This window comes from Hypanus sabinus, chromosome 32, assembly GCF_030144855.1.
Source record: "Hypanus sabinus isolate sHypSab1 chromosome 32, sHypSab1.hap1, whole genome shotgun sequence".
NCBI lineage: Eukaryota > Metazoa > Chordata > Chondrichthyes > Myliobatiformes > Dasyatidae > Hypanus > Hypanus sabinus.
In genome coordinates this window covers 833,309-860,862 of record NC_082737.1, presented here as the reverse complement: position 1 = coordinate 860,862, position 27,554 = coordinate 833,309, and the positions used below count along the sequence as shown (strand labels likewise).

The 27,554-nt window shown below is 51.8% G+C and overlaps 2 protein-coding genes across 3 annotated transcripts in view; one reads left to right on the top strand and one right to left on the bottom strand.

The window, feature by feature from the left end:
• usp5 (ubiquitin specific peptidase 5 (isopeptidase T)) overlaps positions 1 to 2,741 on the bottom strand; it is a 35,157-nt gene extending 32,416 nt beyond the window's left edge. For both annotated transcript variants that reach the window (XM_059955506.1, XM_059955507.1), the window contains exon 1: positions 2,583 to 2,741. In XM_059955506.1, coding sequence (XP_059811489.1) covers positions 2,583 to 2,690 — 108 coding nt within the window. In that variant the 5' untranslated portion in view covers positions 2,691 to 2,741. The remainder of the gene's footprint in view (positions 1 to 2,582) is intronic.
• Positions 2,742 to 8,448: 5,707 nt separating this feature from the next.
• On the top strand, positions 8,449 to 26,235 carry cdca3 (cell division cycle associated 3). The gene is made up of 6 exons (XM_059955487.1): positions 8,449 to 8,559; positions 9,452 to 9,585; positions 19,564 to 19,708; positions 22,309 to 22,545; positions 24,950 to 25,080; positions 25,831 to 26,235. Exons 2-6 carry the CDS (start codon positions 9,466 to 9,468, stop codon positions 25,969 to 25,971), a joined length of 774 nt encoding a protein of 257 aa, XP_059811470.1. The 5' UTR covers positions 8,449 to 8,559; positions 9,452 to 9,465; the 3' UTR covers positions 25,972 to 26,235.
• Positions 26,236 to 27,554: the final 1,319 nt, after the last annotated feature.

The window sequence follows — 27,554 nt, the reverse complement described above, 5'->3', positions numbered from 1 at the left end:
CTCCCCCCCCCCCCCGTGTTGACAGGGTGTTAAAGAAGCCCCATGGCATGCTTGCTTGCCGTTCCTCGTTGACGCAGAGCATGCCAGAGTCTGGAAGTTATGCTGCAGGGGCAAATCTAGTTAGAACTCTGGATCGGCCACAACTAGAGTATTGCAAACCATTCTGGTCACCTCACCATCAGAAGGATGTTGAGGCTTTGGAGAGAGTGCAGAAGAGGTTTACCAGGATGCTGTCTGGTTTAGAGTGCATGTGCTATCACGAGAGGCAGGATAAACTTGGGTTGTTTTCTCTGGAGCGTCGGAGGCTGAGGGGAGATCAGATGGAGGTTTAAAACATCTGAGAGGCAGAGATAGAGTGGACAGAGAGTATCTCCTTCCCAGGGTTGAAATGTCATATACCAGAGCGCAGGGACTGAAGGTGAGAGGAGGTAGGTTCAAGAGGGATGTGAGGGGCAAGTTATTTTCCATAGAGGAATGTCCTCAGATCCCTGAATGTGCTGCCTGGTATGGTGGAAGGTGCAAATACATTTGAGGCTTTTATGAGGTGCTTGGAGGTGAGGAAGATGGAGGGATGGGGCCATTGTGTCAGCAGGAGGGATGAGTGTTTGATTTGTTTTTTAGCTGGCTCAGAAGACTGTGGGCCGAAGGGCCTGTTTCTGTGCTGTACTGGTCGGATGAGCCCAAGCATCGGAGGCTGAGGGGAGATCAGATGGAGGTTTATAACATCTGAGAGGCAGAGATAGAGTGGACAGAGAGCATCTCTTTCCCAGGGTTGAAATGTCATATACCAGAGTGCAGGCATTGAAGGTGAGAGGGGGTAGGTTCAGGTTGAAAGGGTCACTTCTTTAATATTGTACACACACACACAAAGAGCAGTGGGTACTGCCTAGGGTGGTGGCAGAGACAGATAAATTAGGGACTCTTAAGAAACGTTTAAACAGGCACACGGCCGGCTGGTGACACAGTGGCATCAGCACCAGACCTCGAGGCGAGTGGCCTCGGGTTGCAGTCAGGCCAGCCACTCGCACACTTTCCGTCTGTGCTGCCACGGAGAGTCACAATGATGATAATAAAAACGGGCCGGTGAATGCGAGGGAAAAGGAAGCACATGGGCATGGCGTAGGCAGAAAAGATTGACTGGCCATTTGATCACCCACTTAATCGGTGCGGCTCAACAGTGAGCTGTTCCTGTGCTAGATGTTCTGTGTTACCACTCCGTCCCTCCTCCCCATTACAGTAAGGGTGTGGGTTGCAGAAGAGCTTCACCACAATGTTCCCCAGTTTAGAAGGCACGTGCTGCCAGTTCACTTCAGACAAACTTGGCTTGTTTCCCCTGAAGCTCTGCAGATGGGGGGTTACAAGTTCTCAAAATCTTATCAATCGAATCTACTAACATTGACTTACACGATAGGGTACACAGCTGTTATCTTTACCCCCTACCCAGGCAAAAATGTCTAATACAGAAAAGTATGCATTTTACATGAGATGGAGGAAATGTTTAAAATGCTTTTGTTTTGATTCACATAGCATGGTGGGTGCCTGGAACATGTTGCCAGGATTAGGTGTACTGAATGGAGAAATGTGGACTTTGCCTAGCCATGTAGTTACTGTTTCTATATATAAAATAACGCAGGCTGAAGGCCCCGTAAAAGCACTGCGCTGTAGGATATATGCTGAGACCACACCTGGAAACCGTGTGCAGTGTTCTGGTCACCTTAGTGAGGGGGCAATTTGGCTGGAAAGGCGCAGGGAAGATTCACAAGAACAAGAAATCTTCAGCCACGTAGGCACAACATGCCAGAGCAACTCAGGAGGGCAGACAGCCGCTCATTTCCCTCCTCCACGGAGGCTCGCCGACCTGCTGAACATCCTCCCAGCATTTTGTGTGTGGTAGCCAAGACTCACAGGGATATCGTCAAGACTGGAGGGGAACCGAGTCCTGAAGATAGTGACTGCGTTATGATCCCAGAACCAGGGACAGTGCAACACTGAACCCCGTCTCACCCACCACAGGCCCCGCAGTGACTATGCACTCGTCCCAGAACCAGAGACGCCCTCCCCCCAACACTCCAGGCCACACAATGACTATGCACTTATCCCAGAGTTAGGGAAGATGCTCCCCATTACTCCCACCCACCACCCCCAAACGCCAGCCCCCGATAACTATGTACGGATCCCAGACTGTGGCGTTCACAGTTTCCCCCCCAACCATCTCTCTCTCTCTCTCTCTGCAGAGACCCGCAGCGTCTACGCCAGCCGGCCGGAGCCCGCCGGGTAATGTAGTCCCAACTGTCATCCATCGCCGGTGCCCACTCTCCACTAGGAACTACAACTCCCGGCAGGCCAGGCGGCACGCTCACACAACCCAACATGGCCTCGAGTGACCAGCCTGCCGAAATAGAAACTACAACTCCCAACAGCCAGCATAGACAAGCTCAGGCAGCTTGGCGGCCCAACGGGGCCGTGAAGCCGTCTGGGAGTCGTAGTACCCGACGCCGTCTCACTGGGCCCGCCGCCGCCCCGCTGAGCCCTCACTTCACACATCCCCACATACACACAACCGGCGCACAGGATGAACCCACCGGGCCGTCGAAGGAGAAGGCGCACTCGTCCTTGTGGACGCGATCGCCAGGGCGCGGCACGCGGATACCGGCCAGAACCGACAGCAGCAACTCTCCGAACTCCGCCATGACGAATGAGCGGGCGGAGGAGGAGGAGAAGAACAGGAAGAAGGGGCGGAGACGGCACATCGACACAGGCAGCGCGGCCAATTACAGCCTGGACCCGCCCATTGCCCGGTATTCGCACTGGCTAAGCCACCTGCCGGTCAAAGGGATAACTGGCCAGTGCCCTCCCTTGGTCTTTGGAAAAGGGCGGGACGGAAGGATGACTGGCAGGGTCTGTTGTCAGTCATTGGCAAAGGGGCGGGAGGTGGCATTATTGGTCGCTACTACCATCAATCAGTGGCTAAGAGACAAGAGACGGAATAATTGGTTGGTGGTATCGTCAGTCAATATCAAAAGGGCGGCGGGTGGACTGAGCCACAGAGGCGTCGGCTCCCCAGCCAATCGCCATATGTTCCCGCCTGTTTCCCCTCATCATTGGCTCAAAACCTTGCCGGTCAAGAGAACCGTCTTGGCACTGATTGACTGCCCATCTGTCTGTCGGAGCGATGTGGACTCAAGCCAATAACCAAGCGGTAGGTTTAGAAATCCCGCCCTACACCTTCCCCTCAGCCAATAATATAGGATGGCAGTCAATCAGCATAACTGCGTGCCTCCTCATCGGTAGGCTGATGGTGGGACAAGCCAGCCAGCCGATAAATGTGCAACGTTTCTCAGTACTACTTTGACTGATAGCTCCTGGACCAATGGGGTACTGAGTAAGTTTCACCTTCGGACGAACTATCTGGAAAGCTAAAAATATGTTTTAAAAAACGGCACGATTCTGGTGCCGCTGCCTGAAAAAAGAAAGAAAGATCGGAGGATTGTAATTCCACGTGGATTGGGATTTGAATGCGCTAAAGTCATTTGATTCCAAACAACTGGTTTATTGCAAACGAGAGAAAATCTGCAGAAGCTGGAAAAGAGAGAGAAGGAGGGAGAGAGAGAGAGAGAGAGGGGGAGAGAGAGAGAGAGAGAGAGGGGGAGAGGGAGAGAGAGAGGGGGGGAGAGAGAGAGAGAGGGGGGAGAGAGAGAGGGAGAGAGAGAGAGGGGAGAGAGAGAGAGGGGGGACAGGGAGAGAGAGGGGGGAGAGAGAGAGAGAGAGAGGGGGGAGAGAGAGAGAGAGGGGGGAGAGAGAGAGGGAGAGAGAGAGAGAGAGAGGGTGGGAGAGAGAGAGAGAGGGGGGAGAGAGAGAGGGAGAGAGAGAGAGAGAGAGGGGGGAGAGAGAGGGGGGAGAGAGAGGGGGGAGAGAGAGAGAGAGAGAGGGGGGGAGAGAGAGAGAGAGGGGGGAGAGAGAGAGGGAGAGAGAGAGAGAGAGAGGGGGGAGAGAGAGGGGGGAGAGGGAGAGAGAGAGGGGGGAGAGAGAGAGAGAGGGGGGAGAGAGAGAGAGAGGGGGGAGAGAGAGGGAGAGGGAGAGGGAGACACCCCTACCTACCTGGAGGAACTCAGCGGGCCAGGCAGGATCTGTGGGAAAAAAAGTACAGTCGACATTTCGCGCCGAGGCCCTTCAGCATGACTGGAGAGAGAGAGGAAAGATGAAGAGTACAGTTAAAAGATGGGGGGCAGGTGAGAGAGATTGGCTTATTGATCATCACACAATGTTTCTCTGGTGCTTCCCACTCTCAATACCAGACGGTCTGAATGCTCGCCACGGTAGACCCGAAGAAATTTGCCAATTTTCGGTGACACGCAATACCTGCTCAAACCTCTAATAAAATACAAACTGGTGTCGTGCCTTCTTTGTAACTGCACTTTGACCCTGATCTTGACTGACTAATTACTGAGCCACGCAGACTCAGCGACTGGGGAAAAATATAGTGTGGAAATTCCTTACTCACACAATAAACCTCCACAAGGTAGAAGGCGAGCTTCACGGGGCCTGGGCTGGGAGCCACAGAACTTTGGGCTCCGGAGTACCTGTGTTTGTTAATGGCCGTAACAAGAGTCGTGAGGCCCTTCTGCTGTCTGTTTAGTCCTGCTATGCAGTGGGCTTATTTCGACCTGCAGGGGATTTCCGCGTTCCGCGATGGTTCAAGGCAGACTCCTGATTAGGGCTTATTGAGGGGTCCTTGTTTTGAGAACGGTTCGCCTCGGAGTGTCGCTTGGTCGAACGGCAGATGTTTTATTTTTGAAACTCCTATGTATAGAACTCTCGTTTCCATCCTTAACACGGGAGTCTGTCATTCCTCCGCACCTGGCACTCTCATAGGAAACCGTTGCAGCTTATTCTGAACACGCGCGGGCACGCAGGGAAACGGGTGCCCTGCTGTACGGGTTGTCTATGTTCACACCCCTCCAGTGTCCCGGGGATCTAGATGACTCGACACCTGCAGAATCTCCTGTGTGTTTATCCGATCTTGGTGTCTGTCCCAAAAGCCTCTGAGCACAAACTGCAAGCATCCGAGTCATTCCCGTTCGGCTACAGTGTTGAAAGACCTCTCCATGAACGAGAAGCCAGCAAGCAGCTTGAGTGATGGGACGGATCTGTCCTAAATGGTGCCTGAAGGAAGTGGCAGAGGTGAAACTTCAATGACCTGCTCACAGCTTGAGAAACATTCATCTCTCGTCTTTCCCACCACAGTATTGCGAGCAGTTTTGACTGCCTTATCTGGGAAAGGATTGAACTGAATTGACTTTATTGCTTACATCCTTCACAGACATGAGGAGTAATCTTTACGTTACATCCCTGTCTAAATGTGCAATTTGTAGTAATTTATAATAAAAAGTGTGTTACAACAGGACTGTCAATATAACACAGAAATACAGTTGTATCAGTGTGAATTAATCAGTCTGATGGCCTGGTGGAAGAAGCTGTTCCGGAGCCTGTTGGTCCTGGCTTTTATGCTGTGGTACCGTTTCCTGTATGGTAGTAGTTGGAACAGTTTGTGGTTGGGGTGTCTCAGGTCCCCAATGATCCTTCGGGCCCTTTTGACACACCTGTCTCTGTAAATATCCTGAATAGTGGGAAGTTCACATCTACAGATGCGCTGGGCTGTCCACACCACTCTCTGCAGAGTCCTGTGATTGAGGGAAGTACAGTTCCCATACCAGACAGTGATGCAGCCAGTCAGGATGCTCTCAATTGTGCCCCTGTAGAAAGTTCTTAGGATTTGGGGGCCCATACCAAACTTCCTCAACCGTCTGAGGTGAAAGATACACTGTTGTGCCTTTATCACCACACAGCTGGTATGTACAGACCATGTGAGATCCTCAGTGATGTTTATGCCGAGGAACTTGAGGCTGTTCACCCTGTCAACCCCAGATCCATTGATGTCAACAGGGGCGAGCCTGTCTCCATTCCTCCTGTAGTCCACAACCAGCTCCTTTATTTGAGGGTCTGGAGGAGTCACACAAGACAGTCCCGGGAACAAAAGGAATTACTGCATAAGGAGCATTTGATGGGTCTGGGCCTGTACTTGCTGGAGTCTGGAAGAGTGAGGGGAGATGTGGTTGAAACCTATCGAATATTGAAAGGGCAAACACAAGGAAATCTGCAGATGCTGGAAATTCAAACAAAACACACAAAATGCTGATGGAACACAGCAGGCCAGGCTGCATCTATAGAGAGAAGCGCTGTGGACGTTTCAGGCTGAGACCCTTCATCAGGACTAACTGAAAGGAAAGATAGTAAGAGATTTGAAAGTAGTGGGGAGAGAGGAAAATGCGAAATGATAGGAGAAGACCGGAGGGGGTGGGATGAAGCTAAGAGCTGGAAAGGTGATTGGCAAAAGTGATACAGAGCTGGAGAAGGGAAAGTATCATGGGACGCGAGGCCTTGGGAGAAAGTAAGGGGGAGGGGGGAGCACCAGAGGGAGATGGAGAATGGGCAAACGAATAAATATGTCAGGGATGGGGTAAGAAGGGGAGGAGGGGCATTAACGGAAGTTAGAGAAGTCAATGTTCATGCCGTCAGGTTGGAGGCTACACAGACGGAATATGTGTTGTTCCTCCAACCTGAGTGTGGATTCATCGTGACAGTAGAGGAGGCCATGGATAGACATATCGGAATGGGAACGGGACGTGGAATTAAAATGTGTGGCCACTGGGAGATCCTGCTTTCTCTGGCGGACTGAGTGTAGGTGTTCAGCAAAACCGTCTCCCAGTCTGCGTTGGGTCTCACCAATATATAAAAGGCCACACCGGGAGCACCGGACACAGTATACCACACCAGCTGACTCACAGGTGAAGTGTCGCAGACCTCACGAGCAGAGAGGGTGCAATTCTGCTCCTTCGTAGTTTCACGGACAGTATCCTCATGGCCCACACCCAGCGATGGGCTTCCCTCGCCACAAACTATCCGTTGGAAGTGTAATCGTGCACAGGCTTTATTCCCCGAAGACTGGGTCACACTTTAGATCGTCCATAACCCGAGCTGTTGGCAGCTGGGAACTTGTATCCTGTTGCAGGGGAAAGCTGTTGTCCAGGCTGTTTACACCCAGGAACTTGTATCCTGTTGCACAGTTGCTGGATAAAGCTGTTGCCCAGTCCGTTTACACCCAGGGATGGTGTTGTCCAGGACAATGAACTTGGTATCCCATCTGTCTTCACTATTCTCTGCTTCTGGAAGGCCCTGCTCTGTTCTCCTGTTTGCCACCAGATGCAAACAGACTGAGAACTGAGGGGTTTTCACATCACAGACACAGGTCAAAGCACCAGGCATTTGTATAATGTGAGGTGTTGGGGGGGATGGGGATTGGGAGAGAGCATTCTGACAGACTTCATCACAGTCTGGTATGGGTGGGGGGGGGGGGGTGGTGGGTACAGCACAGGACCATAATAAGCCGCTTAAGGTTGTAGTTCTTGGGCACTAGCCTACAAAGTACCCAAGACATCTTTAGGAAACGGTGTCTCAGAAATGCAGCGTCCATTATTAAGGACCCCCAGCACCAGGTAGGAGGTACAGAAGCCTGAAGGCACACACTCAGCGATTCAGGATCAGCTTCTTCCCCTGGGCCGTCCGATTCCTAAATAAACATTGAACCCTTGGACACTACCTCGCACTTTTAATATATATTATTTCTGTTTTTGCACGATTTTTAATCTATTCAATATTCGTGTACCGTAATTAATTTAATTAATTATTATTTTATTTTTTTCTTTTTGTTGTATATTATGTATTGCACTGAACTGCTGCTAAGTTAACAATTTTCAGGACACACGCCGGTGATAATAATCCTGATTTGGTGCTGCGTCGGATCTGGAGTAACAATTACTTCGTTCCCACATTGCACTTGCGTTCTGGAAATGACAGCAGACGGTCCTGGTTCTACCGTAATGTTCCGATGTGCCGACACGATCACATTGGCATGCCAATCGCAGGTAACCCAAGTCTGTGACGAGTGACACTGCGAGAGTCGGGATATGGAGTGCAGGCAAGGCTGGCAATCCTGTCCTGAGGTAGAGTCTCGGCCTGACCTGCTGAGCGAGTGAGTGAGCTCCCCGCCAGCATTTTGTCCGTGTTTTGCCTTCTGTTTCCAGCATCAGCGGACTTCCTCGCGTTCGTGACAATTGCTCCGACGTGATTGGTCCTGCCCTCCATCAGGAGGCGGGGTCTCGCTCCGCGATTGGCTCAGAATCCGGATCTGATTGGCTCCGGCCGCTGTCCATTGGAGAGCGGGGGGGGCGGGACTGTGACGTAATTTGTACCCTGGCGACGCCCATCCGAAATAGAGGCGGGCCAATCGGGGTGGGGATGCATGTGATTGGGAGATGGAAGAGGGAGCCGTTTGTGATTGGGCAACGGGAAACGAGAAGAGGCTGCGACTGGCTGACGGTGATTGGTTGACGGGAAGGAGCGCGTTCACGGTGATTGGGTGACGGGCGAGCGAAGCGGCAGATTTGAACGGGAGCGTCCGGAGGCCGGGAGGACTGACTGCTAGAAGAAACTAACAATAAGGTAACTGTTGCTGCTGGCCTACCCCGGCATTGCACTTGCTTTACCTCCGCAGCCGTCGTGGCATCCGGGACGGCGGCGGGAAGCGGCGTAGTGGAGTTGAGGGACGGAACGGGGACGGTGTCCTTTCCAACTGCCACATCCGGACATTCAAGAGGGGGTGCAGGCGGCTCATTGGCTAAGGGTCCGAGCATGGGTTATGGTGGGTGAGGGTTTAGGCGCCGGAGGGGGTCGGCTACAAGCTGGTGTCCAGTCCACAGTTTGTGATCATGTCGGGGTTGGTGTTCGAGAGTGGGTGGGGGGGGGGAGGGGAGAGAGAGGGGTAGCTGACTGTCTGTGGGTAGGCGAGCTCCAGTTTGGCCAGGCTTAGGTTGGGGTGGGAATGGGTGAGGGCGAAGTAGTTGTAGGATGGGGTGTAAGGGCAGGTCAAGGCAAGTAGGCCATGGCTTGGGGTGGTTAGGTGGAGGTTTGGTGCGTGAATGGGCTTGAAGGGGGCAGTTAGTGTGGAGGTGAGGGGTGACAGCTGAGGGTGGAGACTTGTGGGGTAGAAGGTTAGGGTAGGGGAGAAGGTTTGAGAGAATAGTGACATGAGGTGGGAGAGAGTGGTGTAGGGTAATATTGGGTGGGTTGGGTAGGGAGTTGTTAAGGTGGTTGATGTTGAAGACAGTGCTTAGAATGAGGTGGAGGAGGGAAGAGGATTGAGGAAACTAGGAAAAGAGTAGGGTGGTCTGATAGGTAAAGAGGAATCTAAGGAGCTTAGGGAAGGGTTGGACTGGATGGGTTTTGTAGGGAGTGGGACAGTCAAAGGGGATGGGGTCTCCACCCCCCCCCCCCCCCCGGTGTTCTGACCCCATCTGCCCTGCCTCACCCAGGGTCTGGTTTCCTCCTCGTGCAGGTTGTGGCTGGCCAATGGGGACGTCGAGCAGCAGCTGCACAGAGACTCCGGTGAAGGTCGTCTACAACAGGCACCTGGGTGATGTCCTGGACCCACGCTCCCCCACTGCCGGCATCCTGCGCACCCCCATCGAGGTAAGCAACCTCCCATCGGCACCAAGAAGCCAACCATTCTAGGACAGCAATGCCCACGGCCGGTGGTTGTCCTGGGCAGTGAGAAGCTTCTCCAAGGCCCCAGCAAGATCTCATGGTAGAGACACATGCAAAATGCTGGAGGAGCTCAGCAGGCCAGGCAGCATCTGTGCAAAAGATTCCCTATTTCAGGCTAAAATCTGTCATCAGGATTGGTCCCATCCTGAAATGTTAACTGTTTACTCTTTTTGTTTCCATTGATGCTGCCTGGCCTGCTGAGTTCCTACTGCATTTTGTGTGAGTTTCTCTGGATTTCCAGCGTCTGCAGATTTTCTCATGTTTTGAGGACTGGAGGGAATGTGTGGTGGAGAGAGGCTGGAGACTCTGCTCCTTGGAGCAGAGGAGGCTTCACAGTGGTCTTCCCGAGCTGTATAAAGCCATGAGGGGCACAGTCTGTTTGGGGAAGCCAAGAACAGGTTTACTGCAAGTGGAGAGCTATCTAATAGGAACCTGAGGAGCATGTTTTCCACCCAGAGGGTGGCTTGTATTAGACATGAACAGAATTAGGCCATTTGGCCCATCAAGTCTGTTCTGTCATTCAGTCATGGCTGGTTTATAATCCTTTGCAACCCTATTCTCCTCCCTTTCAAAGGTATATTTAATGTCAGAGAAATGGATACAATATACATCCTGAAATGCTTTTTCTTTGCAAACACGCACGAAAACAGAGGAGTGCCCCCAAAGAGTGAATGGCAGATAAATGTAAGTGTCCCCCCCCAGCTCCCCTCCGGCTCGTAAGAAGCACCCCACCACTGAGCACTCAAGCGTGAGCAAAGCAACAGCTAAGACACAGACCTGCAGAGCCTCAAAGACTGCTTGTTCACCCGGTATCTGGCACACCACAGGCTCTCTCTTTCCCCTATAAGGAAGAAAGAGTTGTCTCCGTTCCACAGAGAGGGGAGACATAACAAACAACTCGCTGGTTTGTGATGTTAAAAGTCTGTTGCACCATCCTTTTCTGAGCTCTGTGCCCAAAGATCTTGTGTCTCTTGTAACTATTCTGACTCCTCCCGACGGCACACAGTTTGCCAACCTTCGATCTTCGATCCACCCGTCTCCAAAGCCCCAAGATCCTCGGCCTGCAAAGGCAGGCTAAGCTCCTTGATGTGTCGAATAACGGCCAATCGTGAAACCCCAAGAGCGGGTCCCATTCTGGCAAAGAACCAAAGTCAGGGTGTAACTCCAGGTCAGGGTCTTCAAGACAACCCTGAAAGGGAAAAATAGAGATATTGAAGATGGAAATAGAGCTGCTTCTGAAGATGCAAGCAAAGGAGTCGCCGTTTAGCGCCTTCTTAACTAAGCTCCTCCCTCTTCTCCCCACAAACCTTGACAACCAGTGACTTGGCCTCCCTGCCGCCTGTGACACTGGTCCGACAGGGTCTGGCAATCACAAGAGAGGAGACGGAGACGGCGACCCGCAGTTGGACTGCACACCGCCCAGCTCCTTCCAGTTCTCCACCGCTGAGCAGCTCGCTGGGGGGGGGAGGGGGGTAGACTTTAAATTCTCAATGACCAGCAAGATCTTGCAATCATAAAAATTACACTTACTTAGGAAAAAAGAAACAGTGAATGATCACACCTTTCGGTGGCCCCTATTTTACCAAAAGCCAGCCACCTCTTTCAGAACCCTGGTTCATCTGACTTATTGACTCTCAGACCTTTCAGCTACCCAAGCATCTTCTCCTTAGTAACAGCACTCACTGACACTCGAATTTCTGGCAGACTGATGGTTGGGTTCTTCCACAGTGAAGACAGACACCAACTAGTTATTCTCCTTGTCAGGCATTTCTTTGACCACCATTGCTACCTCTCCAGCATTGTTTTCCAAACCTCTCATGTCCACTCTTGCAATTCTTCACACCTGAAAAAAGATTTATGTCGTTTAATTATACAGTCGTCCCTCGGTATCTGCGAGGGATTGGTTCCCGGACACCCCGCCGATACCAAAGTCCATGGATGCTCAAGCCCCTTGTATAAAAAGGCATAGTATTTGCATATAACCTACGCACATCCTCCCATATACTTTAAATCATCTCTAGATTACTTATAATACCTAATACAATGTAAATATTTTTATACTGTATTGTTCAGGGAATAATGACAAGAAAAAATAGTCTGTACATGTCTCTTCCGGGAACGCTGATGCTGCCGCAGCATCAGCCGATGCTGATTCTCCCGTGATCTTTCAGTTCTTGAGGCTGTCGCGCTTTATACAGCTGGCCAGCCATCCCTTTCTAGCCTTAAACGCCTTCCTCTCACTCACAACACGAGTAGTGAATGAGTGAGACGCGAGACGAACAACGAGCGCTGGAGAGAGGCTGAGGGTCTGTGAAATGGCGGGAGGCTACAGCAGGGTATGCCCACACATCGTTTCGTTCGCGTGGATTCAGTGTAGTGCTCGGCACGCGGCGAATTCAAGTTTTGCTTTTTGGAACTTTCTGGAATTCTTTTCCGAATATTTTCGATCTGCGGTTAGTTGAATCCGTGGACAGGGAGGGCTGACTGTATAAGGTATAAAATGTCTATAGAAACGAGACAATGTTTCTCTGAGCCTGTGTGTAAAGCACAGTAGTGCACGTGCTAACTCGTGAGGGTAAGGATGAGATCTATAGATGAATCACACATAAATAAACTGAAGAACATTGTTAATAGTAATAGCTGGGTACGGAACACATGAGCCAGTGATGCTTCGAATGGGTGGGTGGGATCCTGGACAACACTACGTGCCTGGCATGTGCAGTGCTCCCGATAAATGTCCCCGATAGGAGGAGTGGTGACCCCTGGGATTCTCTCGGCCGAACTCACAGCCCTCTGGAGGGACCTTGGGCCCGATGCTCAACCGTTCCCGTACCAGACTGAGATTCAACTTGTCAGGATGATCTCCATGGTGTTCCTGTAAAACGCAGTTAGGGTTGGGGGGTAGCCTTGATCTTTTTTTAGGAAGTGGAGGCATTCCTGTGCCACCTTGTTCAGGGAAGTGAAGTCACCCGGGATGTGATTCCCCAGAGGAGCCATGTGTTCGAAGAGGGGGAAGTTCTCCACGTTCGTGCTTGTGTTGTTCTCACACCAGTCCCCCACTTCCCCTCAATGCTCTGTGCCATCACCATTGTTGATGAGGCCCACCACTGTCGTGTCGCCTGCAAAACCTCCTCGGGAAGCGGCAGAGCTCGGCGTAATGGGGCTAGAAACATTGCTGCCCACACGGACAGGCTGTGGCCTTGCTGTTAAGAAGGCTTTGGTTTCCTCTTTTATATTACTGGCTTGCTTACTTTCATATTTCATCTTTTCTCTCACTATTGCTTTTTTTTAAATTACTTAGTTTTTAAGAGTTTCCTAATCCCCTAGCCTCCCACTCTTTTGATTTTGTGCTGTCTTTGATTTGCCTGTTGTCTCATCCTTTAGAAAGCTGCTTTTATGTCTGTATTTATTTATTAAATTCAGTGCAGAACAGACCATGCCAGCCCTTTGAGTCACGCCACCCAGTGATCCCCCGATTTAATCCTAGCCAGATCACAAGACAGTTTACAATGCCCAATTAACCTAGCAACCTGTACGCCTTTGGGAGTACTGTGGGAGGAAACTGGAGCACCTGGAGGAATCCCGCGCAGTCACAGGGAGGGCGTACAAAATCGGTACAGGTTGCGGCGGGAATCGAACCTGGATCGCTGGTACTGTAAAGGATTGTGCTAACCATTACACTACCATGCACTTCTTTTGGATGAGCTGATCTTGGATCCTCTGAATTACTCCCAGAAACTCCAGCCATTGCTGCTCTGCCATCATCCCTGCTAATGTCCGCTTCCAATCAACTTTGGTCAGCTCCTCTCCCATGCCTCTGTAGTTCCCTTTACTCCACTGTAATACTGATACATCTGATTTTACCCTCTCCCTCTCATACTACAGGGAGAATATCATATCATATTCTGTCATATCATGATCTCTGCATCATTACACAACACCAAATCGAGACGTCTTTTCCCTGGTGGGTTCAACCACGAGCTGCTTTAAAAAGCCATCTCGTATGCATTCTACAAATTCCTTCTTTTGGGATCCAGCACCAACATGAATTTCCCAATCTACCTGCAAATTGAAACCCCCATGGTTATCATTACATTGTCCTTTTTACATGCCCTTCCTATCTCCTGTTGCAATCCTGCAGTCCACATCCCAGCTACTGTTCTGAGGCCTGTACTTGACTCCCGTTAGGGTCTCCTTGCCCTTGCAGTTCCTCAACTTTGTGCACAAGTATTCTGCATCTACTGATCTGATGTCCCTTCAAGGATTTGATTGAATTTTTTAACCAACAGAGGGAGCCACTTTGCCCGCTCTGCCTGCCCTTTCCGTGGGCGGTCAGCTCCCGGTTGTGATCTTTCCACCTCGAGTCAGTGGTGCACACAGCATCACACGGGCCAGTCTCTAAGCTGCCCTGCAAGATCACCTGCCTTGTTTTGTACGCTGCGTGCGTTTGACTTCCCAATTGCAAGCTGTCTTGTAGTGTCTCGCCTCTGGCTGTGAAAGGGGACACCTCTCTCTTTATTGTGTGGGGGGGGGAATGGGGAAGGGAGCGTGTGACATGTCGACTTGTCAGGGGACCGGTTAGTTTCTGTCGTACCGCAGATCGTGGTCTTTATTGTGTGGGGGGGGGGGGAATGGGGAAGGGAGCGTGTGACATGTCGACTTGTCAGGGGACCGGTTAGTTTCTGTCGTACCGCAGATCGTGGTCTTTATTGTGTGGGGGGGGGGGGGAATGGGGAAGGGAACGTGTGACATGTCGACTTGTCAGGGGACCGGTTAGTTTCTGTCGTACCGCAGATCGTGGTCTTTATTGGCGGCTTTGCTACTGCTTGCCTGGTGGGTGGAGGGTGCTGATTTTTTTTGCTGAAGTAAGGGAGGGAGTGTCATTTCTTTGCTGCTGCTTGTGCGTGGGAGGGGGGAGTAGTGTTTTTTTTTACTGCCACCCGTTCCTTGGGGCACCCTTCTGTTCTCGTGGATGTCTGTGAATTCAGGACGTACATTGCACGCATTCCTCCGATATTAAGTGGAGCGAGTGAATTCGTTCAGTATTTGCCACACTTCTTTTCACTTCTGTCCCCGCGTGAAATATTGCCTCAGTCTCTTCCGTTCCTCACTGTTTCTCAACTTTTTGATCTGTTGTTTGCCCTGGAAAATTCTGTAACCTCTCCTTATTTTTTTTCACTTTATCCTCTCTCTTCCAAACTGTTGAACCTACCCTGGTTCTATTTCATTTGAAGCCCTGTTCAAGGTCCCAGGAATGTGATTCACCAAGACCCTGGTCCCAGCGTGGTTCAAATGGAGCTCGACCCATCAGAACAGCCCCCTCCTTCCCCACAGGTTTGGACCAGCTTCTCCCACACCAATCTCCGAGCCACGCGTTTGGTTCTCTGGGCCAATCTGCGTCCGGTCCGGGCCACGATACAGAGATTATCACCTTGTTTGGTTCCAAGCTGCTCGAGTTCCCTTGGCAGAACCTCTCCTTGTTCTTCCTGTGCCACTGGTATTCACGTGTGGAGTCTGGCAACTGGAACCCCCCTCCCACTCCAAACTCCCTGCCTCAAAGATTGAGAGTCCCAAAGTCTGTGCTGCCTGCCTGGTGCCCAGGATGGGGGACTCTCAATCTCTGAGGCAGAGAATTGTCTGTTCTGCTGACTAGGCCAACCCCAATTAAACCACGTTTCCCTTCTCATAGAGAAGTGCAACCCATGCCAAACCATTTAAACTGCCTACTCCCATCCTGCACTGGGACCACAGCCCTCCCTACCCCTTCCCTCCACGTCCCTATGCAAACTCCTCTTGCGTTGAAATCGAGTTTGTGCCGGCAGCTCATTCCACACTCACGGGTCCCTCTGGGTGAAGAAGTTTCCCCTCCTGCTCCCCGTAAACTTTTACCTTTCACCCGTAACCCATGACCTCTAGTTCTGCTCACACCCAACCTCAGTGGAAAAAGCCTGCTTGCATTTACCCTATTTGTACCCCTAAATAATTTTGTTCTCCTCTATCAAATCTCCCATCATTTTTCTGCATCCCAAGGAATAATGTCCTAACCTGTTCAATCTTTCTTTCTAACTCGGGTCCTCCAGACCCGGCAACGTCCTTGTAAATTTTCTCTGCACTCTTTCAACCTTGTCTACATCTTTCCTGTAGGTGGGTGACCAAATCTGCACACAATACTCCAAACTGGGCCTCACCGTCATCTTATACAACCTCAATACAACATCCCATCTCCTGTGCTCACTTCTTTGATTTACGAAGGCCAATGTGCCAAAAGCTTTCTTTACGACCCCATCTACCTGGGATGCCACTTTCAATGCCCTACTGCTCACTGTGAGACCTAGCTGGTCCTTCCAAGTGCAAAGCCTTGTACTTGCCTGCATGAAATTCCAACTGACGTTTTTCATCCCATTTTTCCAGCTGGTCCAGATCCCTCTGCAAGCCATGATAGCCTTCCTCACTGCCCACTACACCCCCAGTTTTGATGTTATCTGCAAATTTGCCTATCCCGTATATCACGTTATCATCCAGATCGTCAATATAGAAGGCCAACAACAACGGACCCAACACCGAACCCTGCGGCACTCCACTCGTCACAGGGCTCCAGTCAGAGAGGCATCCTTCTATTACCACTGTCTGGCTCTCCCACAAAGCCAACGTCACATCCAATTTACTACCTCACCTTGGATGCTGAGCGACTGAACCTTTATTGACCAGCCTCCTGTGTGGGACCTTGTCAAGTACTTTCCTGAAGTCCATGCAGATAGCATGGACTATCTTACCTTCATCCGCTTTCCTGGTACCTTCCTCGAAAATCTCGAAGGTTTTCAAGTATGATGCAGAATATAGTATTAATATAATAAGGCTCGGCAGTGTGGAGGATCAGAGGGATCTTGGGGTTTGAGTCCATAGGACGCTCAAAGCAGCTGCACAGGTTGACTCTGGTTAAGAAGGCGTACAGTGTATTGGCCTTCATCAATCGTGGGATTGAGTTTAAGAGCCGAGAGGTAATGTTGCAGCTATATAGGACCCTGGTCAGAACCCATTTGGAGTACTGTGCTCAGTTCTGGTCTCCTCATGACAGGAGGGATGTGGAAACCATAGAAAGGGTGCAGAGGAGATTTACAAGGACGTTGCCTGGATTGGGAAGCATGCCTTATGAGAATAGGTTGAGTGAACTCGGCCTTCTCTCCTTGGAGCGATGGAGGATGAGAGGTGACCTGATAGAGATGTACAAGATGATGAAATGACTGTCTACATTGACAGTGTGGATAGTTGGAGGCTTTTTCCCAGGACTGAAATGGCTGCCACGCGAGACCATAATTTTACGGTGCTTGGAAGTAGGTACAGAGGAGATGTCGGGGGTAAGTTTTTTTTTATTCAGAGAGTGGTAAGTGCGTGTAATGGGCTGCTGGCAAAGGTGGTGGAGGTGGATACAATAGGATCTTATAAGAAACTTTTAGATAGGTACATAGAGCTTAGAAAAATAGGGTAGATGGGTAACCCTAATGGGTTACCCTGGTCATTTCTAAGGTAGGGACATGTTCAGCACATCTTTGTGGGCCAAAGGGCCTGTATTGTGCTGTAGGTTTTCTGTGTTTTGTTATGAACCCCGTAACTGGGTCACTTACCAGCAAAGATAGAAAGGTCCGTTGAAGTCTGATGGTACTATTTTTAACAGTATTGATAAAAATACACAAAAATAATATCATTGCAAACATACAGATAATATATGTCGTCAATACTAAATCTAAAAGTGTGGGTATAATAATAATCAATAAGAAATAGCTCTATCGTTGTCTAGGGGTGATGTATTGTCCGATGGAAATATAAAAGTCACTCAGTTCATTCAGGCTGCAGCATTTGGTTGGAGTCAAGAGAGAGAGATTTTGGAACTTGCCAGAGTTTCCTGTTTTATGATGTCGATCCTTCGAAATGTCGTTGGTGTCCTTTTCCTTTTAACTAAGCCGTTCTTCCGTGGCGATCCTGCCAATCCCAGGCAACGGGAAAGGACGCACGCGGGCCCCACCAGCTGTCGCTATTAAACGCTGTCACCGGATTTCTAGCGTTTCTCCTGGTGCGTCTGAGGGGTTGTTCCCCAGACCCTCTTTTATACTTCCTCACGGGGTCTCCGATGTCAGTCAGGTTGGGATGATGCAATCCTTCAACCAGTCCACTCTGGTCATCCCCTGAGGGCTTCAATGAATCGTATGGTATTCAATACACAATTCCATCTCCAAGAGACAATGGCCATTATCCGTTGCTTTGTCTTTCGGAGGCCCAGGACACATTCCAAACCTTGAGGATTCTGTGTCTCTCTCATTTCCTGGGTCCCAGACCCGAATTAATAGCGATCTTGCGATTCTCAAAAGGGAGGGGGCTACTTTGTACCCTCAGAGTTGGGGCACAGTTGTAACAGTTTCTATTGGTTAGACATGACCTATCAAGCACAAAGCCGTGCTGACTATCCTTAACCAGTCCCTGTCCATCCAAATACTTACAGATCCAGTCCCTCAGAATACCTTCCAATAACCTTCCCACTACTGGTGTCAGGCTCACTGGCCTAGAATTTCCTGGGGTTTTTTGCAGACTTTTTAAACAGTGGTACAACATTGGGCATCCTCCAATCCTCTGGTACCTCTCCTGTTGCTAAGGATGATTTAAATATCTGCTGGGTCCGATGGAACACCTAGTCGGGCCCTGGGGATTTATCCAGCTTGATTTGCCTCAGGGTGGCAAACCCCCCCCCCCCCCCCGTAATCTGTACAGGGTCCATGAAGTCGATGCCATTTTGCACCACTTCCACTGACTCTGTTCATCTCTTGCCATGATCGGCTTCCTGACAGTGGTGCGGACAGCCCAGCGCATCTGTAGATGTGAACTTCCCACTATTCAGGACATTTACAGTGACAGGTGTGTAAAAGGGGCCCGAAGGATCATTGGGGACCCGAGTCATCCCAACCACAAACTGTTCCAGCTGCCACCATCCGGGAAACCGTACTCCATAACTCCGTCTACCCTAGATTACTCTCTACCTCCCTCCCCCCCCGCCCCTTGGTCTCCCTGTCTATCTCCACCTCCCCTCAGACCCCACAGCCTCACCCTCGCCTCCCTCAATCGCAGGAACCTGCAGAGAGTGGTGCGGACATCTGTAGATGTGAACTTCTCACAGTGACAGGTGTGTAAAAAGGGCCCGAAGGATCATTGGGGATCCGAGTCACCCCGACCACAAACTGTTCCAACTACTACCATCCGGGAAACGGTACCGCAGCATAAAAGCCAGGACCAACAGGCTCCGGGACAGCTTCTTCCACCAGGCCATCAGACTGATTAATTCACACTGATACAACTGTATTTCTATGTTATATTGACTGTCCTGGTGTACATGTGATCTATTACAAATTCCTATACATTGCACATTTAGACAGGGACATAACGTAAAGATTTTTACTCTTGTATGTGAAGGATGTAAGAAATAAAGTCAATTCAGTTCTCAGTGCCGTTCATCCACCCTGCAGCCCCTCAGAGAGACGATCCCGGGCCAGCTGGACAAGCTGAGGCTGCCGACACCCTTTCCCCCTTGGATCCCCTTCGCTGCCTCCTTCGCCCCCCGCCCACCCCACACCCTCTTGCCTCTGGCCGTGGGTCCCAGTCTCAGGAAGTACCCCTGGTGGGTGTGACTGAGACGATTCTGCCCCGTTCCTCTGTCGGAGGATGTGGTTGAGGCAGACACGCTCTCGCCCGGTTCGGAGGAGAGCGGGCCAAACAGAGGCAAACGGGGCTAGCGTGGATGGGGGTCGCTGGTCAGCATGGAAGGCCTGTTTCCCAACCCAGGAGCTGGCCTGTCCGCCCCAGGCTCTCTCCGGGCTACCTCGCCGCCCGCGCGTAACTGGCTGTTTCCTCCCGTCCCAGGTCCTGGGAAGCCCCAGTACCCCCGAATCTCGGCTAGAGCCATGCGTGCAGGAGGAGGAGCAGACAGGAGAGCCGTCGGGCTCACCGGACCCACGTTCGCCCACTCCCGGGGTGAGCCGCACCCCCCTCAAGACCAGCGTGGCCGGTGAGTACCGCTGAGGGGGGAGGTGCTGGTGTGGTGGTTGGGTTTACCGGTATCCCCCTCACCCCTGACACGGGGGGGGCGTCTGTGGCCGCCCACTTGTGATCCAGTCTCGTCTTCCCTCTCCCCACAAGCTGTTTACCCCATCCCGGCAAGTGTGAGGAGATTTATTTATTTAAAGGGGTGGGACATTGATTTGTGGAGATCCAGCACAGAACTGGCCCTTTCAGCCGTGCTGCCCTGAAGGGGCATAGCTTTCAGGTACGGGGGTGGGGGAAACATCAGGGGTAAGTTTTTCAGAGTGGTGAATGTGTGGAGTGGGCTGCTGGTGGAGGTGGAGGTGGTCATGGGACTCTTGGAAAGGGACATGGTGCTTACAGAAGTAGAGGGCTATGTGCTAGGAAAATTCTAGGGAGTTTGTCAAGTAGGTTACATGGTGGGCACAACACTGTGGGCTGAAAGATGTCTATGCAACTCTGGCCTTTTCAGTTAGTTTGGTCTGAAGAGCCCGTTGGGTGCTGGTGGGACTGTTGAGCAGGTCTGCTTGCAAGGAATCTTGGGATAGATTAACCAGTTTAGCAGAGCATCATCGTCCAACTGGCCTGCTCTGTGTACGCAGTGCGGGAAGGACACGGGACATTGCCCGGGGCACGCCCTCTTCCCATCGCTACCATCAGGAAGCTGGAAACAGCTTCTTCCCCTCTGCCATCCAATTTGTGAATGGGCATTGAACCCATGGACACTACCTCCCCCCTCCTTTCACCCTGCTTTTGTTTTAACTTTAAAATGTGTACTTTAATTTATGTGTGTAGTGTGAGTGAGTCCTCCGTCGGTCAGGGTTGACCATGGAGATTGCATCCGAGCTGTCTAGATAGACAAGCCTGGGCAGTACGATATGGAGAGAAAGCTGTTGCCCATGTAGCAGGCTCCCCCTCGCCGCGCAGCTGATGAACCCAAATGAACGGCAGAGACTGATTTCAGTTGGCAACCAGCAGCATTGCAGGAGTTGCCAGTCAGCGTCGAACTCAACGTAGGACTGCCTCAGGGACTCCAACTCCTGATTTTTTCCCTCGGGGTTTACTCACGAAGCCTTCCCCGGGACTGGTTATAGTCGCAAGGCAGCGGAAGTTTGAGGTCGGAGATTTTCTCCCAGATGAGCTGCCAGCCACGGCAGGCGAGCCCCGTCTGCCCGAAGCGACTGGTTTTGAGGTGCCAGTCACCCGCCTTTGCCCCTTCCCCTGTCAGTAGAGACGGTCCCACTGGGCTTCGTAGCTGAGCCACACGTAACGGCCGGGAACAAGACTTGGTTGTCATTGAGAGCGTTTAATAGGTGGAGGGAGCTTGTCTCCGTTACCACCCCCAGCTATGACAGCCCGAAGCAGCCCCTGTAACTGGCAGTTTTTTATTTTGTATTTCTCTGTGCTGCTTCACAAAGTACACCAGCCACCTGAAACCGGATTCTGGTGTCTCTGACCCCAGCGACGGAGTTGAGTGCAGCTTTTCCGCAGTCTTCCGGGGTCGCGGGCTGAGCCAAGATTTTTTTCTCTTGCGTTACGCCAAAGCGCACAGTGAAATGCGTCCTGAGGGTGTGGGCGGTTGTTGCTACCAATCCCACACACCCCCCCAAAGTTCTGACACCAACGTGGTGTACCCACGATGCCCAGCAGAGCGTGACAAGCCCAAAGCAACAGCAACAAGACTAGGCCTCCCCGGTGGCCGTGGCCAGTAGGCCCCTACCTTCAGACTTGGTGACTGGCACCTCCCAGGAGCTGAATCGTCCAGCACTAGGCCTCAAACTCCCTCGACTTGGGCTCTGCACTCAATTTACAGTGATGAATGCGATTTTTCCCCAATGCCTCGTTACGCTGAAACTGTAGCGTCCCTAAACAGTGCCCAATCCGCCGAAGGAGCTGGGTTGCTGTTCATTATTAACTCTTTTTTTACTTGTTTAACTTTAACGAAGGTTCAATAGGTTAGGACTTTATTCCCTGGAGCGTAGAAGAATGAGTGGAGATTCGAAAGAGGTATATAAAATTATGATGGGTATAGATAGAGTGAATGCAAGTAGGCTTTTTCCACTGAGGCCAGGGGAGGAAAAAACCAGAGGTCATGGGTTAAGGGTGAAGGGGGAAAAGTTTAAAGGGTACATTGGTGGGGGGGGCTTCTTCTCACAGAGAGTGGTGGGAGTGTGGAATGAGCTGCCAGATGAAGTGGTAAATGGGGGCTCACTTTTAACATTTAAGAAAAACTTGGACTGGTATATGGATGCGAGGGGTTTGGAGGGATATGGCCCAGGTGCAGGTCAGTGGGACCAGGCAGAAAAATGGTTCGGCACAGCCAAGAAGGGCCGAAGGGCCTGTTTCTGTGCTGTAATGTTCTATGGTGCTGAAATGTTTCCTCCACACCAACCCCCTCCCCCCACCCCAGCCCAGGTCCAGCTCTAAGCCCACTTCCAGGGGACTGCGTACCTCAGGGACCTCGGTTCCGGGCCCCTGCCCCGCTCCGGGGAGAGCAGACTCCACCCTGCACCCAAAGCCCCTCGTCCTGGCCAGTCCCTGGCGGACTTGCCGCTCTCTGACCCAACTCTCCCGTCTGCCTTCCAGAAGGGCTCGGCTCCCTGGCTAAGCAGCTGACCGACATGTTCATCAGCCCGGAGCGGGGGACCCAGGGGGACGATGGAAGCCCCGTGGGGGTTGAGGCCACTGACCAGCTGCTGGACTGCGAGGGCGAGGAGGAGGGGACGGGTGCAGGGGACGCAGATCCCCCTGCCCAGCCAGACCAAGGAGACCCGATCGACACCGGGGAGCAGAGGCCCACCAAGAAAGCAGTGCACAGAGAAGGTGAGTGGGTGTCGGGGGGGTTGGGGGCCATGGCTGGGAGTGCAAGAGGGCCCACACGGCACAGAGACAACACAGCCCTCAGTCCCGCGTTCGGCTAGTATCCCTCTCATCCTTTCCTGTGCGCGTACCTGTTGGATGTTTACACACCTGCCTCAACCACTCGCCCGGACCGCACGGAACTCCCTCTGTGCGGAAAGTTTGCCCCTTTGGCCCTCTGTAAATCTCTCCCCACCTCACGTGATGGATCCCCTTTTTGTTTCCACCCCCTGCCCACCCTCCCTCTCGTCAACCACCACCCAGATCATGCCCTTTATTCACTGTTACCATCAGGTAGGAGGTACAGAAGCCTGAAGGCTCACACTCGGCGATTCAGGAACAGCTTCTTCCCCTCCGCTAACCGATCACTGAACCCATGAACACTGTCTCACTAAGACGAGACAATCTCCAGACGCTGGACACCCAGGGCAACACACACAAAGAGCCGGAGTGACTGGGCCGGCCAGACAGCACCCTCCTCCCCACACCACCACCCAGGGCACGAGTATACACACACACACTACAATTCAGTTTTTATGTCTGTTGTGTGTTAGGCTGCCGTAAAGAAATTTCTCAACCTGTGCTGGCGATACTGACCCTGACTCTGTCTGAGTGTCCTTCAAGTGCTGTGAACATGCATACCTCCTCCTCCGGCAGCTCCTTGTCGAATCCCCTTTGTGACTTTTCTCTTTTTTAACATTAAATCATTGCTTTCAATATCTCCAAATCTTCTCTTCTCCCCCCCCCCCCCCCACCACTTAAACCCATGACCTCTAATTCGTGGATCCCCTACCCCGTGAGAGAAACTGTGCACTAACGCTCTCTGTGCCCCTCATGATTTTGGGACGCCTCGATAAGATCACCTCTCTGTCTCCGACAGTGATGAAGGCAGTCCCAACCAGCTCCCAGTCATGCACTCAGTCAGGGCTGCCCCGTTTGATCGCGGCTGGTCCATTTCCTTCTCAACCCCACTCTCCCACCTTCGCGCCCCGACCACTCCAGAATCTATCAACCTTCTCGTTAAATACACCTGGCCTCCACCGCCACCCGTGGCAGCAAAATTCACAGATTCACCGCCCACAACCTAAAGAAATTCCTCCTCGTCGCTGTTGTGAATGGGCGTCCCTCTATTCTGAGGCTGTGCCCTCCGGTCCTGGTCTCGCCCCTCCACCATCGGGGAAAAATCCTCTCCTTCCGCTCTATCTCGGCCTTTCAACGTTCGATAGGTCACCCCTCATTATTTCTGACTTCCAGCAAGCACAGGCCCTGAAGGAGGGTCAGGTCCCGAAACGTCGACTGCTCATTCTTTTCCAGGTGCTGCCTGGCCCGCTGAGCTCCTCCAGCGTTTTCAGTGTGTATTGCTTTGGATTTCCAGCATCTGCAGATTTTGTAATTGACACCTCGTATGATAAGCCTTCTGATCCCAGAATCATTTTCGTCAGCCTCCTTTGAACGTCCTCCAATGTCGGCACGTCCTTCCTCGGATGAGGGGCTCACGGTAGTCCAAGTGAGGCCTCAGCATCTCGTCTGTTGGCATTGCCCCTGTACGTCTCGTCTGTTGGCATTGCCCCTGTAAGTCTCGTCTGCACTCCCTCCTGCGGCAAGACTGCAGGCAGTACTCCAAATCTGCCCGGTCCCGAGTCTCTTGCGGGATCTCGGCCTCGCATCCCGATTTCTCAGCTCACTGTTCTGACTGGGGAAGGCCGGGATTGGAATCGGGTTTATTATCACCGGCGTGTGAGGTGAAATTTGTTAATTTAGCAGCAGCAGTTCAATGCAGTACACAATAGTATAAAATTTAAAAAGTGAATTACAGTCAGTATATGTCTGGATCTTAAAGTAGTGCAAAAAAACATAAGTTTAAAAAAGCATTGGTGTTCATGGGTTCAATGTCCATTCAGAGGGGAGGAAGCTGTTCCTGAATCGCTGAGTGAGTGCCCTCAGGATCCTGTACCTCCTTCCCTACAGTAACCACGAGAAGAGGGCACGTCCTGGGGGTGAAAACGCTGCCTTCACCACCTTCCTGACTGTGATGCCAACGAGGCAGGGTCCAACCTACTCGGCCAGCCTTGCAGACAGGCATTGAGGGGAGGGGGGGTGTTGCTCACTTCAAACAGGTGTCGATAGGGGTGGTTGTTAGCGTTTGATTTGGAGCAAAATGGAGCAGCCAGCCTCCCCTCTCTCTCCAGCGCGCCGGAGCCTCTCACTGTCCCGTCCCTCGTTCAATTTAAACGTCAGCCCATGTCGACTGAAAAGACAGGGTGTCGGGATCCAGGGCAGGGGCCTGTTTCGCGCTCTCCCCCTCCGCCACAGTATGGTCTCTTTTATTTGAAGTCTGTCACCCAGCCTGCGTCCCGTCTCTCCACAGCTCAGCGGCCCTCGAGCCGGGCGAGGAAGAGCCAGCCGGGCAGACCACAGCTGGTGTCGGTCAAGGGCCGCTGCCCCCTGCAGCTCCTCAAGGACGACAACTCCCCAACGTGCTCGCTGGCCAGGAGACAGGTACCGGGACGCGAGGCTGCCCGATCAGCGGAGGGGGTGGGGGGGTATCAAGGAAGGTTCTGTGCCGTCCCACTGACTGAGCCCGGGGTAAGGGGGGAGGGGAGGGTGAATCCCCCCCCAGGTGCACACCGGTCAGGAGACGGGTTCCGGTACTCAGTGCTGATCGATCATTGGAGACAGGTGAATTGGCACGGTGGGGGAGGGTCCCGCTAACCCCTAGGTAAGGGAGGGGAAAATGAGAATGGTTGATTCTCATTTCTCATTTAATTCTTGTTTTTCTTGGACAAGAAAAACTTGTCCAAGTTTTTCTTAAATGTTAAAAAGGAGCCCACATTTACCACTTCATCTGGCAGCTCATTCCACACTCCCACCACTATCTGTGTGAAGAAACCCACCCTAATATTCCCTTTAAACTTTACCCCCTTCACCCTTAACCCATGTCCTCTGGGTTTTTTCTCCCCTGGCCTCAGGAGGGGATCTCTCCTGATCCCCTGTCTCTGGGTTGGGGAGGGAGGGGGAAGGGGAGTGATGTGGGGAAATGAGAATCAGCCCTGGGTCCCCTCTCCTGATTCCCCGTCTCAGCCCTGGTTTCCTCACCCCCATCTCGCTTTCCTCTGGGTAAGGGAGGGGTGGGTGGGTGGGTGTATCAGCCCCGGGGGAGGGTATTGAATCAGCTCCGACTTGCTGTCCCCCATTACCGAAGGGTCTCATTGCTCTCCCTGTCTCTTCCCCCCCCCCCCCCCCACCCAGGTGAAGGCAACTCTGCGCCCCTCAGGCAGCCCAGGTGAGCTGATGCCCTGGAGCCCCCTGAAGCTCGGACATTCCCCGGCCGACAAGGAGAACCACAGCTCCCCGTGGGTGTCAGGCGAGCGGAGGCCCTGCCCCCCCTGACCGGGTGGGGGCCCCAGCGTTGCTGCTGCTGAGCCCCCTCCCTGGGTCTGCTCCCTGCCCCGAGGACAACACTAACTCTTTCACCCTCTGCCTCCTTGCGACCTCTGCCCCGGGTCGAGCTCTTTGCTGTTGCACTGCCCCCTCGTCCCCGGCGCGCGAGGGCATTCTGTACACTGCCTTCCTCTTCTGCTGGCGTGGCCCAGTCCTTCATTTGTTTTTATCCTCTTAATCGTTAATAATAAATATTGTGTGTGGTTTTTTTAAACCGAATTTTGCTTGTGTGTCTCTGAAACGGCCTGTGTAACTGGCACCTCTGCACTGAGCAGTGGGGTACAGGCAGACCCCTGTGCAAGGGTACGACATGCACTGACTGACTGGTGAAGAGGGGGGTCACAGTGTACACGGGGCAGGGGGACACGAACACAGCGGGAATGGGGGGGGGGGGTGTCGTGGATCAGAGGGAATTGAATTGACTTCATCTCTTACATCCTTCACATACATGAAGTAAAAATCTTTACGTTGCGTCTCTGTCTGAATGTGCCATGTGCGATCATAGTAATTTTTATAATAAATAGAACAGTCAATGTAATATAGAGTAAACTCAAGTCAGCATGAGTTAATCAGTCTGGTGGAAGAAGCTGTCCCGGAGCCTGTTGGTCCTGGCTTTTATGCTGCGGTACCGTTTCCCGGATGGTAGCAGCTGGAACAGTTTGTGGTTGGGACCACAGAACATTACAGCACAGAAACAGGCCTTTTGGCCCTTCTTGGCTGTGACCTGCACCTGGGCCATATCCCTCCAAACCCCTCTCATCCATGTGCCTGACCAAGTTTTTCTTAAATGTTAAAAATGAGCCCACATTTACCACTTCATCTGGCAGCTCATTCCACACTCCCACCACTCTCTGCGTGAAGAAACCCACCCCAATGTTCCCTTTAAACTTTACCCCCTTCACCCTTAACCCATGTCCTCTGGTTTTTTTCTCCCCTAGTCTCAGTGGAAAAAGCCTACTTGCATTCACTCTATCTATACCCATCATAATTTTATACACCTCTATCAAATCACCCCTCGTTCTTCTACACTCCAGGGAATAAAGTCCTAACCTATTCAACCTTTCTCTGTAACTCAGTTTCTCAAGTCCCGGCAACATCCTTGTAAACCTTCTCTGCCCTCTTTCAACCTTATTAATATCCTTCCTGTAATTAGGTGACCAAAACTGCACACAATACTCCAAATTCGGTCTCACCAATGTCTTATACAACCTCACCATAACATTCCACCTCTTATATTCAATACTTTGATTTATAAAGGCCAACGTACCAAAAGCTCTCTTTACTACCCTATCTACGTGTGAAGCCACTTTTAGGAAATTTTGCATCTGTATTCCCAGATCCCTCTGTTCTACTGCACTCCTCAGTGTCCTACCATCTACCTTGTATGTTCTACCTTGGTTTGTCCTTCCAAAGTGCAATACCTCACACTTGTCTGTATTCAACTCCATCTGCCATTTTTCAGCCCCTTCCTCCAGCTGGTCTAAATCCCTCTGCAAGCTTTGAAAACCTTCCTCACTGTCCACGACACCTCC

Coding starts and splice junctions, on each gene's coding strand:
- cdca3 (XM_059955487.1), top strand. CDS start 9,466: ATGGGGACGTCGAGCAGCAGCTGCACAGAGACTCCGGTGAAGGTCGTC. Junction 22,546..24,949: donor GAAAGCAGTGCACAGAGAAG/GTGAGTGGGTGT, acceptor GTCTCTCCACAG/CTCAGCGGCCCTCGAGCCGG. Junction 25,081..25,830: donor GCTCGCTGGCCAGGAGACAG/GTACCGGGACGC, acceptor CCCCCCACCCAG/GTGAAGGCAACTCTGCGCCC.